We start from the raw sequence: 15,123 nt of genomic DNA on the forward strand, positions 1-15,123 counted from the left end.
GGCATCGAAAAGCTCATCATGCTATAGACACTGCCAGGGTTGGACGGCGTGCGGTAAATAAGAGATGGGGCCACACCGTGCGTTGAGAAGCACAAAGGGAAATATACAGCGACCCAGTCCGTAAGCCCCTGCTCTCAAACTGGGGGCTTCTGGAAAAAACTAGTTTGTGCTCATGCAATTAAAGACTGTCTCACCATGCAAACACCCCACAGGGGCTGAATCCTTAATTCTGGCATTTCCTAACTTTGGAGTGCTGGACTTTGCAGACTTCGTGTCTAGATAATACTTCATCCTGCCATAAGTACAAGGGACTGGACTAGATGACCTCTCGAGGGCCCTTCCCGTCCTAAGATGCTATGATTCTGTCCTATGTTCTTTTAATGTCATATCTTATTTCTGTTATGGGAGCGCCCGAGATCAGGGCCCTGTTGTGCTAGGGGCTGTCGTGATGGATGGTCTCTGCCTTTAGCCTGTAAGCTAAAGACAGACAAAAGGAGGAAGAAAGGGGATGTTAGTTCCCTATGGCTAAAAGAGGGGTAATGAGACGCAGAGGGTTTGTCTACACGGCAATAAACCACTCGGGCTGTGGGGCTATAAAACTGCGGTGTAGACATTCAGGCTTGGGCTGGAGACCCAGCTCTGGGAGCCCTGCAGTTTTATAGCCCCATCAGCTGCAGGTGTTTTATCGTGGTGTAGACGTAACCTAGAGAGACTGAGTGGGGGTTTCAAAAGCACTCAGCCTGGTACCCCAAGTCAATGGGTGTTTTACTACGGACGTAGATGGGAACAGGGCAGTTCACCCACAAAGCCCAAGGTCACAGTGAGAATTGAACCTAGATCTGCGCCAATCCCTTAGTCACACCACCACTCTCTTCTTTACCTGACCGGTGCGGGTGCTACCCAAAATAAGACCCTACTCAGCATCGTTAACGTTCACAGCTGCATCGCACGGCCTGGTTTATTTCTCGGCGAGGCCCAGACTCCCTTAATACCCCCTCCCCACCCACAGGGCTTGGCCAGATCCCTGGGTATTAAGAGGTCAAAAGTGTGTGACAGCTCAGAGCACAGACGAGCCAAGGGTCCCAGCCTGCTGCTGCTGAAGTCCGAGGTGAGACCTTTGGACCAGCCCCGGGCCAGGAGCAAATATTTGTCTAAGCCGTTTAGGGCAGCATCCCTTAGGAAATGACATCGCTGGTCTCCTTTCCCGCTGGCCTGTTCCTGCATTTCCCAGCGGATGGAGGGGGCTGCCCGCTCTCAGTCCCTGGCTCGGGATAGGTTTCCTGCTGAGCTTTTATTCCCCTATCCCTGTTGCCAAGGGAGAGCGAGGCTGGCACAAATAGATCCAGTTGCCCCCTGCTGCCCCTCTCCGGCTGTAAGGCACAATGGTCAGAGGGCAGCACCTCCTTACCCAGCCCTGGCGGTCAACTGCTCACCGGGCCAGCTCAGGGTGGGGGGTCAGTCCTGCAGGGAGGAAATGTTCGGGGTGGAAGTCTGGGCAGAGATTGGAGGGAGGTGACTGTTAGAAAGCTGGGGAGAGCTGCAATAAAGGGGGAGACACTCCGATTCCCTAGGGGTCCCCCCGCTCAGCATTAAACTACTCGCATACAGGAGCACGAGCAGGGATGATCACACTGCATCAGCGGGGTGAGAGCCTCTGACTGCCCCACGGCAGCCTCTCTGAGCCGGCCCTAGCCGGCAGGATACGGCTGGAGAGTGCCCGCTGCCCATGGTAACAGAGCCAGATCTCACCCTGGGCAGCAGCTGCTGGCAGGTGTCCTGCGTCTGATGAACGGGCCAGGTTTCACTCTTCTCTTGCATTGCAGCAACACTTGGGATCCTCTGCCTCCCGCTCACAATTTAAAGCTACAGAGCAATTAAGGCATGGTCACTGGAACAGTCTCTCAAGGTGCCCAGCCTTCCATCCATTCATGCACTGAAAATTGGGGGGCCGTTTATTAAAGAATTGGGGGTCTCAGTGCAGGAATACCTCAGTTCTGGAGACCTACACTCTAATCCTACTCTGGGCGGCCTAGGACTGAAGCAGCAGGAGATGCTGTAGAGGCTGCATTTGAGGTGCATTAGCAGTGGGGGATCCAGAACGGGAACAGCAGGGGGGCTATGGGTCAGGACTGAGGTGCACCGGCAGAGCTACTGTAAGTGGAGGGGCTGTATGCAGCACAGTCGGCGAGGAAGCATTGTCTTGTGGTTAAAGCACAGAGCTGGGCATCGGGAAGTCCAGGTTCTTTGCCGCCGTCTGCCACAGATGTTCTGTGATGGCCCCAGGCAAGTCACCTCACCTCTGCGTCTCTGTCGTCTCAATCTGTGTATTCCCCTCCCTTTGGGGAGAATACGGCTCTTCTACTGCCGGCTGATGCGCAGCAGCTTTGGGGGGGAAAGCAAAGCACCCGCATGATCTTTGCAAACCCAGAGTTAAACAGTCACAAACTCCACAGCAGCTAGAGCAAAGCAAACCCAGCGCTGTGTCAGCAGACAGGGCCAGGGCACCGGCCTGGGGGTTCTTCCTGCTTACAGCGAATACAGCGGAGGCCTTCTGCAACAAGCTCCGTGTCCCAACAAGCAGTGGCTTATACGGCAGAGGAATAAAGCGACTCTGAGCCGGGAAGTGGAGCCGCAGCCTGCTCATCCCCACGCACAGGACCAGTGGGGGACTTTCACTCTATTCCTGGAGTTTCACTATGTCCAAGGGGCTTTCGGGCAGTGTGAGGGGGAAGTTCCCCTGCGGGGGGTGGGGGGTTGTTACCATGCGAGCCTGGACAACGACCCAATGGGACACATGAAGGTGTAAAGAATTGAGCTGGGGGGATGCTCAGGACTGCAGTGCCAGCAGGAGGCAGTGTGCTGCACTCCCGGCTATCAACAGCCCCATGTCATGGCTCCCCCAGGCAGATTCAGCCCCTGGATGAAGAGCAGTTGGCTCACGCTGAATGCAGGCGAGACCAAGAGAGTGTTGGTAGGAGGAGGGAAGTGTTTTGAAGAATGCCTCCTCTTCAGAGAAGAGATCACCCTTGTTCTGTGTCTGTACAGCACCTGGCACTGTGGGGTCCTGGGACATGGCTGGCATTATGGTAATGCAAATAATAATAACCTGCAACATCTTCCACTATCGAGGGCAACTGCCCTCAGATTGCTAAATCCTTCTGCAGCCTTACAATCTCTTTGGACTTGTCTGTGCTGTTAGATACGGAAAGAGCACCCTAAATAGCTACTTGCAGCTGCCACTGACCAGTAGATTGCATCCCAAGCCCTTGGTCACAGACCTGCTCCCAGGGAGCCGCGTGTTTGTGACGTGTAGGCTTGGGTATTGCAACTCATTGGGCCAGATTCTCCTCTCAGACACCTGTGTCAATTCATGGAAGTCAGTGGTATTACACTAGAGTCAGAGGGGCGTAAATGAGAGGAAACTCTGGCCCTGTATGTCTACAACACTCCCTGAAAAAACTCTAACTGGGACAAAATGCAACAGGTCATCATATATCTATCACCCCTGTATTTGTTCTCTGTACCACTGAATAGCGAGTCCAGCGCCAGGCTTCTGTCTTCATATTCAGCGCCCTGCCTGCGACTGGCCTAGGCTATCTGAGTGACACCACCATCACAACCACACGTAATAGCTAAGTCCCCCCCGAGCAACAAAACGGTGAATGTATATGGGGAGATTCATGAGTGCAGGAGACAGAACACTCAGAGCAACTGGACATAGACTGTGGAATTCCCTGCCACAGGAGAGAAGAGATCACAGGCTCACCACGTTGAGAACTAAACTAAAAAATTGTCTCCTTGACTTAGCTTTCCATCAGTGTGTGCTTCATACTCAACACACCTACTCTCTGTAGCTCACCCCCTCTCCCAGACAGAATACCTACCAAACCAATCAAGCTATTTCTTCTACAGGCTGGGAATGAACACACACACAGAGAGATTATTATTGTTATTTCTCATTTTAAATAGCTGGGAAGTGCTAAGTACATGGATGGAAGAGGCCCAGCAAAGCTAAATGACTTGTCCCCGATCGCACAAAGTCAACAGCAATTGGAACCCCAGAGTCCTGCCTCTCATCCCCCCATTTCATAATTTCATGACACTGCCTTTTACAGTGTAATTAACTACATAGAAGCAAACATGCCAAAGTCTTGTGGGGAAGGAAAGAGTGAGGGAAAGACGGGAGTAGGACAGAAAATAAAAATAAGCCAGGTTGGAAGAGTTTGGAGAAGCAGCGATCCCCGTTTTATGGGCTCCCTTCGTCTGTTCCAGGTTCTTGCGTGCATTTCTCTGAGAAAGCAAAGGGACTGGCTGTCCTTGCGGAAAGCATAGGGCCGCAGACAACAGCCATTCCCCCTCATCGTAATTCCAGACCCAGCTCTTCAACCTGGTTTGATCCGGCTCAAAAACATCTGACTCAAGGAACCTTTGTCTGAGCAATCTCCCCTCCCCAGTGTGTGTGTGTGTGTCACTCTCCTTTTGGTATTGGAGCGCCTGAAATAGGCTCTTTTCCTTTTACAAAGAGCCTGAAGAATCCCCCCTCGGGGACCTCTTCCCTTTTGGTATTCTTTCTGCTGGTAGCTGGAGTCTCTCTGCTGTGAGAAGGGGAGGGGAATGACATCAGAGGCAAGGGGAGGTGTGCCTGTGGTGGGGTTGCCCCAGCCACCAATTGGCCACCAAGCAGAAACCATAGACCTATAAAACTTGCCCAGGGACTAGCTGCCTCCAATGAGACAGTGGCTCCGCTGATTACCCGAGCTGCCGAGACGGGACCAAGGGAGACCACTTTGCAGTTTTGCTAACTCTTGCACTGAACAGCAGCAGCAAGAACATAAGCCATCAGGACACGCAGTAGCCAGAGGACCTGCAGCTCAGATTTAACGCTCACCGGTAAGTGCCTTGACTTTCTTCCTTTCCCAGCACATAATGAGATGATTATTTGTTACTAATAAATAAATAGGAAGGTGTGGTCCCAGCACAGGGCTAGGAGCCCTGGCTAATCCCGGCTCTGATACTGACTCCTTCTAGGACCTTGGGCATGTGACTTCATCGCTCCATGCCTCGGTTTCCCCATTTACACATTGAGGATAACAGCGTTTACTTGTCTCGCAGGGGTGTTGGGAGGCTGAATGAAAGCTTCAGAAGAGTGGTTTGGCGAGATGAATTAGGGAAGGTTTCTGATGGGCTCCTACCTACTTATTCTGCTTTCATCACCTTAGCAGCTGAGGATCTTGGAAGATGAAGGACATCATTTTCAAAACTGGCCACTGACTTTTTGGTTGTCTCTGTTTCTTTGGGGTCTGAGCTGAGACGTCTTAAGAAGGCTGCCGGGATGAGTGGCCACTTCTGCACAAAGCCAGCTCGCAAGTGTTTTATCCATTCCAAGTCCAGTTATTGCCAATTAGGTTCCTGTGATGTGCTAGGAGCTGCTCAAACCTATGCAGTGTCAGGCATCTCCACGGGGCTATGCGCACTGTTAACAGTAATAAACAGGACTCTAAAGGAGGTTGCTTTGCTGTGTCTGTCCGTCACACACACGCTACCCCATGCCTCTGTTTCCCTGCTGGATCTCTGGGGACCCATCCCCCTATTCCGCCCCTCCTTTTCCATCTTTAAAACCCATAAGTCCCTGTATCTCTGCCATTGCCCTTCTAACCAAAAAGGACTCACCGCGGAGCCAACAATTAACCTGATGGCCAAAGCAGATGCTGTGGGGGCGATAATGTCACCGTCTCCTCTCCTCCCTTTCCCCTCACCCGAAAGAGACTGAAGTACTCTGTCCCAGCCATACGTGCCAAGGCACTTGCCTTCACAAAGAATGAAAGAGGAGGAGGGGTGATCTGTTTGGGTATTTCTCCTGGCAAACCAACCTCCAAGGGATCAGCTATAAATGGGATGGAAGTGAGTTACGGCCCAGAGTTAGAGAAAAGGGTTTACACCAGCATTGCCACAGGGAGGATCTAGTTCAGCTCAGCGATGATGTCCCCCCCTGCAAAGAGGATCTTTGCCTTGTGCATGCCTAGGGAGCTACAATTCATGGGCCCCGTTGAACTGAGGTCACAGGACAGGTGCACAGGCAGCAGCAGGGTGAGCTTCCCACACACAATGTGTTTCTGCCCCCACGTCTGTGAGGACACAGGAGTTCAGACTCCCAGTTACGTCCTTTGCCTAGATGCTAAGAACGAGGTGCTGGTGGTGTGCGGTGATGGAACTGGACTGAAACACCGAAGTCATTCTATACTGAGCTAGGTGGGAACGATACACAGGAGACCCTGGTCACTAGGGTGGGTTGGGAATTTTTCACCCAAACATTTTTTCCATCAGAAAATGCTGACTTGGCCAAACAAACTTTTCACGGGAGAAGGTCAGGTTTTACAAATTTTTCAACTGAAAACATTTTTTAACAACGTTTCAAAATTGCCAAACCAGCTCATTTTGACAGTTTCTAAATAAAAAAAATTCCAGTTTATCAGCTCACAATGACTTTGTTTGACCATTTAATCTAATTATAGTTTTTTTTTAAAAGTAAAAAAAAAAAAAAAAAAGGTCAAAAGTGAAACAAAAACTGCAAATTGACCCGAACCAAAATTTGTTTCAGATTTTTAATTTTCAAGTTTGACTTTTTGTCCTGATTTGGGATGGGAAAATTTTTTGATATCTCAAGAATTTTCATGGACTAGGAAAACTACATTCCTGGCCAGATCTACTGTTTACTAATAATTACTGATTTATGGAGCTGGAGGGGCAGCGGGAGGGGTAAATCACAACTTTTTTTTCCAAACAAACAATAGCTTGTTGACCAAGACAGAACACTTCTTTGTTTGGCTAAAACTGAGAAACATGCATATGTGTTCCTTTTGTGGGAGGGAGGACAGAAGGAAGGGGAAAGAGAGAAAAAAGGGTGAGAAAAAACAAAAAGCATTTTTGTATAGTTATAAGAATCCCTAAAATGCAGTAGAAAAAATTAGACCAAATTGAAAACAATTTTGTTTTCACCCCAAGCCTCTCATGGAAAAAACCCCCAAAAAACCTTACCAGCTCTACTGATACATCAATTCTGTGTGTTCTAAGGACATTGTGGGCGAAATATGAAGAGAGGTCCTTGCCCCAAAGGACCTACCTTCCAGACAGACTGACAGATAGACAAGGGATGGGGGTAGGGGAGTGACTGAGTGTGCCAGGTTAACCATGCTGGCCAAATGTCATATGTCCCCCTCTAGTGGCTGGTCCATATAGAGTATAAAAGCCCACTACTGCTACTAGCTACTCTAACTCAAGTGGCAGAAGCCTAGATTTTTGGGTTTTTTTTTTTTTTTTTAGTCCTATAGGCCCCAGATTATAACCCTGCTGCAGGCCTGTGGGGAGGTATTACACAGGCATCTTGCTAATTCCATGGTCTATTTTAGGGGTGTCATTTGCTACCCTTCTTTCAGGGGAAAAGTTTGGTTTAATAGGCCTCACTGTGTTTTGAGGAGAGAATTGAAGGGTGAACGGGGCCAGGGACATGGCAGACTGTGCGCACTCATAGCGGGCCACATGGAAGACAGCACAAGGACGGGAGTAGCAGAAGCACACAACTGGATGAAGGGGGTTGGACACAATCGACTGACTGACCTGGGGTCCCCTGGGAGTGGCCCTCACTTATGTCAGGTCTGGATTTGGCCCCGCACGATGAACAGCTCCATATCCCATTCCCACAGTACAGTTCATTCTGGATGGCATCTTTTACACGCCAGCTCACAAAGCACTTGGCCACAGGGAGCCATAAACTAAGGAGCAAAGGAAGGTTTTCATGTGACATCTGCAGAGATAATGAGACTCGGACAAATCTAGCAGACATGGTCCAGCATGGCCTCCCGCAGATCTACACCAAGAGCAGAGAAGAGGGAGTAGATGGACCTGAGACCACGGCAGTTGGATAGAGATGGCCATAGAGAGCGTGGGGAGGGTGACATTTTGGGCAGGGACCCATGTCCCCCAGGGCAAGTTGGGTGTAGATTCTGTAACAAGAACCCCTGATTGCTGTGGCTGTCTGGTAACTATGCCAGGCTGCTTCTCTGCATTTAGAATATGGACGGGGCTTAACTAACAAACCAGGGAAATGAATGACCTAGTCAGTGCAGCAAACCCCCCTCACTCTGTGCTTCTTAGATGAAATTCAATTTATTTGACGTTGGATCCAACTTTCATTGTGCCACAGATTTTTTGCATTGTCCACGTGGGAGAGGGGAGAAGCTAAAGCAACTGTGTAGGGGGAACTGGAGCTTTTTACACCTCGGGAGGAGGCAATTTGGAGTTGGGGGATAAATACATTAACTGAAATGCTCAGCAGTGAAACAGTTAGCCATCCGGACACTGGAACCATCATTCTGCTTCAGAGTCAACGGTCCATTGACATGAATGGGCAGCTCATACCCCTATAAATGGGAGAGGAGGCCCTGAAGCACAAATCCATAGCAAGAGGTGGGTCCTTTTGTGTCCTGATGATGCGCCTTATTTCCCTTATTCCCTCAGAGCCCAGCATGACATCTGCCAGGAGCCTGCATGTGAACACGCCCCTGAGGGACAGCATCCCGCTCTCCAAGGTGGCTGGCACCACTGTCTACCTGAAGCTGGATAATGCTCAGCCCACGGGCTCCTTTAAGATCCGGGGCATCGGCCACCTCTGCAAAACGGTATGGACTCCGGGCGGCAGTGGGAAGGGCAGGGTGACCGATGGTGGGGAAGGACGATTGCAGTGCACAGCTGGAATGTACCATTGCTAGAGGGGGGTAGCTGGGATCCATTTGCAGCACCAGCTGGGGCGTTCCCTGCAGCGATCCCAAGATCCTTGACCTCTAACGAGGGATGACTAAGGAAACCTGGCCTGGATTCCTGTGCCCACCTGGTGTGGACATTAGCTGTGCTCTCTGCAATGAGTCAAATGGGCTGTCCGTGAACAGCAGCCTAGGGCAGTCCCACAGCAGATACCTGATCTTGGCAGTCCACACACGCACCTCACCGGCTGCTTTCGGATGGGAGGGGTGGGTGGAAATTGCTGGGCAGGATCCCCCGTCATTAGAGCTGTGGGACTGGAAGGGAGGCTGCTGACCGGCCTGGCGTCATTGTGGCAGCTCTGGCGGTGATGCAGGGACACCAGAGAAGGGGCCGCTGAGAGGCATAAAAGGAGGGCCTGGGGAGAATGACCTGAAACATCAAATGGGTTGGCGGGTCTAGGCTGCCAAGAGAGGAGCAGCGCTTGTGCGGGCACCAGCTGTGGCCACATTCGCTCCCACTCACTCCTTCGTCTTGCTTTGTCTCCACAGTGGGCAGAGAGAGGCTGCGAGCGCTTCGTTTGCTCCTCAGGTGAGATACACTAACCCTGGGCCCCCGCTCCCGAAGGGGGCTGGCGGCTGGGTCACACCCCAGCCTCTGTCGCCCCAGAAACTCCCGGCCTCTGGCTCCTCCGCTTGCTCCTGGCTGTAAATAACGGCCACCAGGATGCACAGGACTCCAAATCCAGGCTGCCTCCTGCTGGCTGGTGCTGGCACTTGGGGGATGATTGCAAAGGGAAGAGATGCCCCATGAAAGATATTGGTGTGGGTTGTGCATGGGGAGGCGACAGGGCTTTAGACGCTGGAGGGTCCCGTGGGAAATTTAATGTTGAGTTCCTGCTACGTTGCAATCCTCCCTGCCACGCACTGGCAATGTCCTTCTGTTGGGGCACTGCCCAATTCCCCCCCCTCCTGGGCAACCCCAAGGCTGGGGAGGGCCGAAGGAGGACACCGCGCCTCCATTCTGCTGCACGGTGGAATGCAAGAAAGCATGAGGCCCACTGTGGTTGCTTTCAGGTGGCAATGCCGGCCTGGCAGCTGCCTACTCTGCCAGGAAACTGGGCATCCCAGCCACCATCCTCGTGCCCACGTCCACGCCAGCTTTCACCATCGAGCGGCTGAAGGACGAGGGGGCCACTGTCTGCATTGTGGGAGAGGTAGGTGTGTGTGTGTGTCTGGGACAGGGGGTGCACAAATGAGATCAGCCGGCCTGCCTGGGCTGTGAACCTCAATATCTCCCCCCCCCCCACCACGTCCCAGAGCCCGGGGTGGGACAGCTCTGCATGGAGGCTGCCCCCTGGGCTGTGGGGTTCACCGGTGCGTCTGTCAGCTGCTCTGAATAGCCCTCGAATGGGGGGTCCAGTAAAACGTGTCTTCTCTGCAGATGCTGGATGAGAGCATAGAGCAAGCCAAGGAGCTGGTGAAGAACAACCCCGGCTGGGTGTATGTGCCCCCTTTCGACGATCCCCTCATCTGGTATGTGGCCTGGGCAAGGGGTAGACACCAGAGGCCGGAGTGCTGACCATTTTAGCCATCGCTGCCTATTAACGTCCCTGCAACCCAGAGTACCAGTGGCAGAGAGTAAATCCAGCTGCAGGCAGCCTCAAGAAGGTCATTCCGGGTTGCACACCAGGTGCTGGGCTCCCTAACCCGAGGTGATGCTGGGGCAGAAATCCACCCTTTGCTCGGAGCGTGTTAGCGTAGCTGCCATCTCCTGGTGCACCAGGAATGGGATCCAGCATGGACCTGGCCCGAGAGATAGTGCAGTCTATTGATCACACGCCGTTGTGCGCTGTGCTCCACGGGGTACGTCTCTAAAGTCAAGGCATCCACAGTAACCGCGGCCACCAGCCGTGCCTGGGTAGCTGGGCACCGTACCAGGGCCGGGAGCTAAAGGACATAAGTCGTGAGCCACGCAAGGGAATCCACGCCCATCTCCATGTTATTTCAGACCTGGGCTTCACAAGCACCACTCCACTGACGCGCCCCACCCTGCCCTAAAAACAACAGCCGCGTCTCACTCCCATTGGAACGGGTGCTTTCGAAGATCTCAGACCTGGACAGACCTACAGAGGTCCTCCCTTCCCGGACTGAGCTGGGAACTCGGTCTCTTTGCCTCCACGGCCCCTCATCTTATAGTTCTCAGACCTGGGCCTGGTCTGACAGGTCACTCTGGCGCTGTATCCAAAGCTGACATTGGCTCAGGCTGCTAAACCGAACTAGCCCAGACTAGGGGAGAGCCTGCTTCTCCGACGTTGGTGTGACCCATGATGACACTGGTGTCACTGAGCAGAATCAGGACCTGTATTTTCCAGGCTCTTATCTTGAAGGTGCTCAGGACTCTTGAGCCCACGTCATCTCTATCCATGACCGTTATTTCCCCTCAGCCTCATCCTTCTTGCTATCTCCCTGCAGGGAAGGCCACATGTCCATAGTGAAGGAGCTGAAGGAAAACCTGGACTCCAAGCCCGGGGCGCTGGCCCTGTCTGTGGGAGGCGGCGGGATGCTCTGTGGCGTGGTCCAGGGCCTCCGGGAGGTGGGCTGGGAGGATGTGCCCATTGTTGCCATGGAGACCAAAGGGGCACACAGCCTGAACGCTGCCATGGCTCTTGGGCAGCTGGTGACACTGCCAGAAATCACCAGGTGAGTGAGGGGAGGAGGGGAACGGGAGCTCTCGGCCTGCAGCCAGTGACCGGATGCTGAGGGAGAGCAGCCATGGCTTGGGGTGGGCCAGGCAGAACCACAGCTCAGCGTCCCAGGGAGAAGAGAGTCCTGCTGGCCGGCAGCCTCATGATTCCCCTCTGCAACCCACATGCTTTGGATGCTATTTTGGTTGAGCTTACTTCCCCGCCCCGGCCAGGGCACCTCCCCCCAGCCTTCTCCTGGCAGCACCTGAAATTGCCCAGAGATGCTACCCCAGGGGGGACCAAGTTCTCCAAGCACTGCAGACACCTGCTGCTGCCAGGGGACTAGCACCTGGCCCCAGATCCCCACGTTTAGGCTCCTTTGTGATCCAGGAAGAGGCAGGAACCAGGCTGGACTAGCACGTAACTCGTGCTCTCATCTGCCGCTCAGAGCAAGGGAGAACCTGAAAGGGCTGCTGTCCAAGCAGAGATGGGGGACAAGGGACGATGCTCTGACAAGGGACTGCTCAGTGCTACCCAGAGAGACGCAGCATGAATGCAGGGACCCCTGGTCTGGCCAGGAGAATGTGGGGACTTCACCCCAAGATCCCACAGCTCTCTGCCTGAATCAAAAGCTGGCTGCCTGCATGCTGGCCTGGGCCCCTCAGAAGGGACAGGTAGCATGGACCTTACAAGGGTGTGCTGTGGGGACTTTGTGATCACCAGCTGATCTCTCTCTCCTCCTCCTCCTCCACCCTTTCCACTCCTCTCCTGGCTGCAGTGTTGCCAAGACCCTTGGGGCGAAGACGGTGGGAGCCGAGACGCTGAAGCTGGCCCGAGAGCACCCTGTCTTCTCAGAGGTCGTCACAGACCAGGAGGCAGTCATGGCCATCGAAAAGTTTGTGGGTATGTAACAGACCGCTCCCACTGCATTGGGCCCCCCGCACTCACAGACACCTGCACACCAAAGGAGGGTCCCTTTTTCTAGAGCATGGCTACTCCCCAGAGGTGAATCAAAATGTTTAAAATAGACATGCAGGCCATGGGGCTCTCAGTCATACAGCATAGCAGGTGCTGTCTATGTCCCCTTCATGAGCAACTGACCCCCACACAACGGCTGACTGTCTCCCCACAAGTCACGGCTCCCACCCCACACACAGCTGCTGCTGCCCCAGTGCCAGATTGGGCCTGTAACATGTTGAGGCCACCTGCTGCCAGGTAGCCATCCTTGCAGGTCTCACAAATCACTATAGAAACTCTGCGTGTCACAGCAAAATACAGGATGGAACAAATTAGTCTGAGTAATTAACACATTTCAGGGGACCCTTCATGGTAAAGTCCCCATTAACACCTCTCCAGTGGTGGGGGAGGGGGGGAGAAGGAAGGGGGAGAAAGCAGCCAGAGGGGCTGTGAGTGGGTGACAGATTGTTGTAATAAGCCATACAGCCAGTGGAGCTATTCAGGCCATGATCGTTAGGGTCTAGCAAAGTTGTGAATTTCAGCTTCCGGGCTCCTCTGTTGGCGATGTTGTGCAGGTTTCCTTTGAGGAGAAGCACTGGGAGGTCAGCTACAGAGTGAGTGCGGTGTAAAAGATGTTCCCCCATCAACAATGGGAGTATTTTAGAACCCACTGGAAGAACCTGGCCAGGGCTCCGTTACTGGGTTACAGGATCCTGTCCCAGCCCAAACCCTACTCAACAAAAATCCCAAACGATCTCACACAACCACTTCTCCAGAGCTTTCCTAGCCTCGGGCCACTCCCCTTCCTGAGGCAGGAGCGCTGGAGTCTCCCCTTCTCTTAAACAATCCACCCCAGCCCCCAGTTAAATCTGAGCTCCAAACAATTACCCCCTACCCTACCTGGGCTGGGCTGGGCTGGGCTGGGCTCGGCTCCGCTCCACCTGCTGCCCCCAGGCCTCTGCTCCAGGCCCTTCTGCCTCTCTAAACCCAGAGGCCAGCAGAGAGCCTCTCTCGCTCTGTATCCTCTTTATAGAAAGCACTCCTGGCCCTGCCCAGCTGGGATGGATGCTGCCAATTGAAGTAGCACCAGGTGAGCTAAATTGGCCCCACTGAGAAGCAGCACAGGGAACTGGTCCCATTCCCTCTTAAAGGGACCAGGACGTGCCACTGAGAGCTCCTCTCCTGCAACCCCCCGTGGTCCCTGGAGCCACGGCTGTCTCCAGGTTAGCCTTTGTCTGGGACGCAAGGCTCCCTCCACATGCCTGATCCCTCCTGGGAACGTCCCGAGTTGGAAGTTGGCCTGTTTTACTCGTGGTGCAGAGACGGGGAATCCTACAGAGAGCGAGCAAGAGCACCGCCTGCTGCTCTAATTACCCGGGGGGGGGGCGGGTCAGTCAGGTTATCCGTGGTCCTCTGCATCAGTGACTGCAGAGATCAATGGCTGCTTTGACCATGACCAAATAGGTCGTTCCCTCCAGGCTTTGCCCTTGGGTGGGGGGGAGCCCACTGCAAGTTTTTCCAGCCCACCGGCCCTTCCCCGAGAGCTGTCACGCTGCCTGCTGGATTTCACCCTAGCCGGCTGCTGGAAACACATGGTGAGTGTGACTGAGTCCATGAACCAGGGACCCCTCCCCCAGCAGCCGGCTCACCATCCAGGATGGCCAGATCTGTGCCCGCTCCCCTGCCAGTGGAGGCCTCCTACCTGAGCCGTTGTGGGGGGGACGAGTGCCCCCACGGTCCTTTGGGAGCACCAGCTATCCTCCCCCGTCTCTCCTCCCTCCCTCCCTCTGTGCAGACGACGAGAAGATCCTGGTGGAGCCAGCCTGCGGGGCGGCGCTGGCTGCCGTCTACAGCGGCGTGGTGCAGCGGCTGCAGGCGGAGGGGAAGCTGAGCCACGCGCTGGGCTCCCTGGTCATCGTCGTATGCGGTGGCAACAACATCACGCTGGGCCAGCTGCAGCGTCTCAAGGAGCAGCTGGGCATCCAGAACGTCATGGCGGCCTAGGCTGGCGGGGCACAATAGGAGGGGCGGGGGCGGGGGAAGGGAGCTCCGGAGTTTTATCCAGGGCCTTGTTTTTAAGGGTGGGTTTTCACAGTCGGCGCTATCAGCCACGACGTGCGTTTCTCACGTGTCCTCACGTCGCCCCTTCCTCGCGCGCCGGATCACGCGGGCGGAGGCTACACCAGGCTCCCAACCCGCCTACTTCCAGTGGTCAGGAAGGAATCTAGCCCCAGGCACAGACCTCTGCCCAGCGAGATGGGTTACTATCAACATCTGATCCAATAGCCCCTCCCGGCCTGCACTGAGATCTGGGCCCCACTGCACCAGGGGCCACACGGACACGGCGTGAGAGATAAACCCTGCTCCTACAGAGCTGGCAAGCTGGAGGACGTGACTTTGCCCACGGTCGCACAGTCAGGAATAAACCCAGGTCTCCTCAATCCTTATCCACAGCCCTGACCACCAGGCTGTGCTGTGTATCTGACCCACCATCAGCAGCGTTCGGCAGCTAAAGGAGTCCAGAAGGAGCAACAAAAAGGGAAACAGGTTTAGAAATCCTGACCAAAGAGGAAAGGTTAAAACAATGGGGCACGTTTAATCTGGAGACTAGAAGGCGTAGGCAGGACCTGGTCACAGTCCTCGAATACCTTAAGGGCTGTTAAAAAGAGGATAATGATCAACTGTCCCCTGGCAGTAGGGCTTACTCTGCAACAAGGGCGATTTAG

General features: G+C 54.0%; 1 protein-coding gene across 1 annotated transcript; it reads left to right on the top strand.

Annotated features, from left to right (window-relative positions):
• The first annotated feature begins 4,760 nt into the window (after positions 1-4,760).
• Positions 4,761-14,401, top strand: LOC137154565 (L-serine dehydratase/L-threonine deaminase-like). The gene is made up of 8 exons (XM_067550293.1): positions 4,761-4,890; positions 8,515-8,675; positions 9,306-9,345; positions 9,831-9,970; positions 10,198-10,289; positions 11,229-11,456; positions 12,219-12,343; positions 14,193-14,401. Exons 2-8 carry the CDS (start codon positions 8,523-8,525, stop codon positions 14,399-14,401), a joined length of 987 nt encoding a protein of 328 aa, XP_067406394.1. The 5' UTR covers positions 4,761-4,890; positions 8,515-8,522.
• Positions 14,402-15,123: the final 722 nt, after the last annotated feature.

Source organism: Emydura macquarii, unplaced genomic scaffold (assembly GCF_026122565.2).
Source record: "Emydura macquarii macquarii isolate MOO-44397 ecotype Brisbane River unplaced genomic scaffold, CSIRO-AGI_Emac_v2 contig_1254, whole genome shotgun sequence".
NCBI classification, from domain to species: domain Eukaryota; kingdom Metazoa; phylum Chordata; order Testudines; family Chelidae; genus Emydura; species Emydura macquarii.

What these genes read in the sequence shown, in the direction of transcription:
- LOC137154565 (XM_067550293.1), top strand. Translation starts at nt 8,523, where the DNA reads ATGACATCTGCCAGGAGCCTGCATGTGAACACGCCCCTGAGGGACAGC. An exon ending in CTGTCTGCATTGTGGGAGAG is followed by an intron (nt 9,971 to 10,197) that starts GTAGGTGTGTGT and finishes TCTTCTCTGCAG; the next exon opens with ATGCTGGATGAGAGCATAGA. An exon ending in TTCGACGATCCCCTCATCTG is followed by an intron (nt 10,290 to 11,228) that starts GTATGTGGCCTG and finishes ATCTCCCTGCAG; the next exon opens with GGAAGGCCACATGTCCATAG.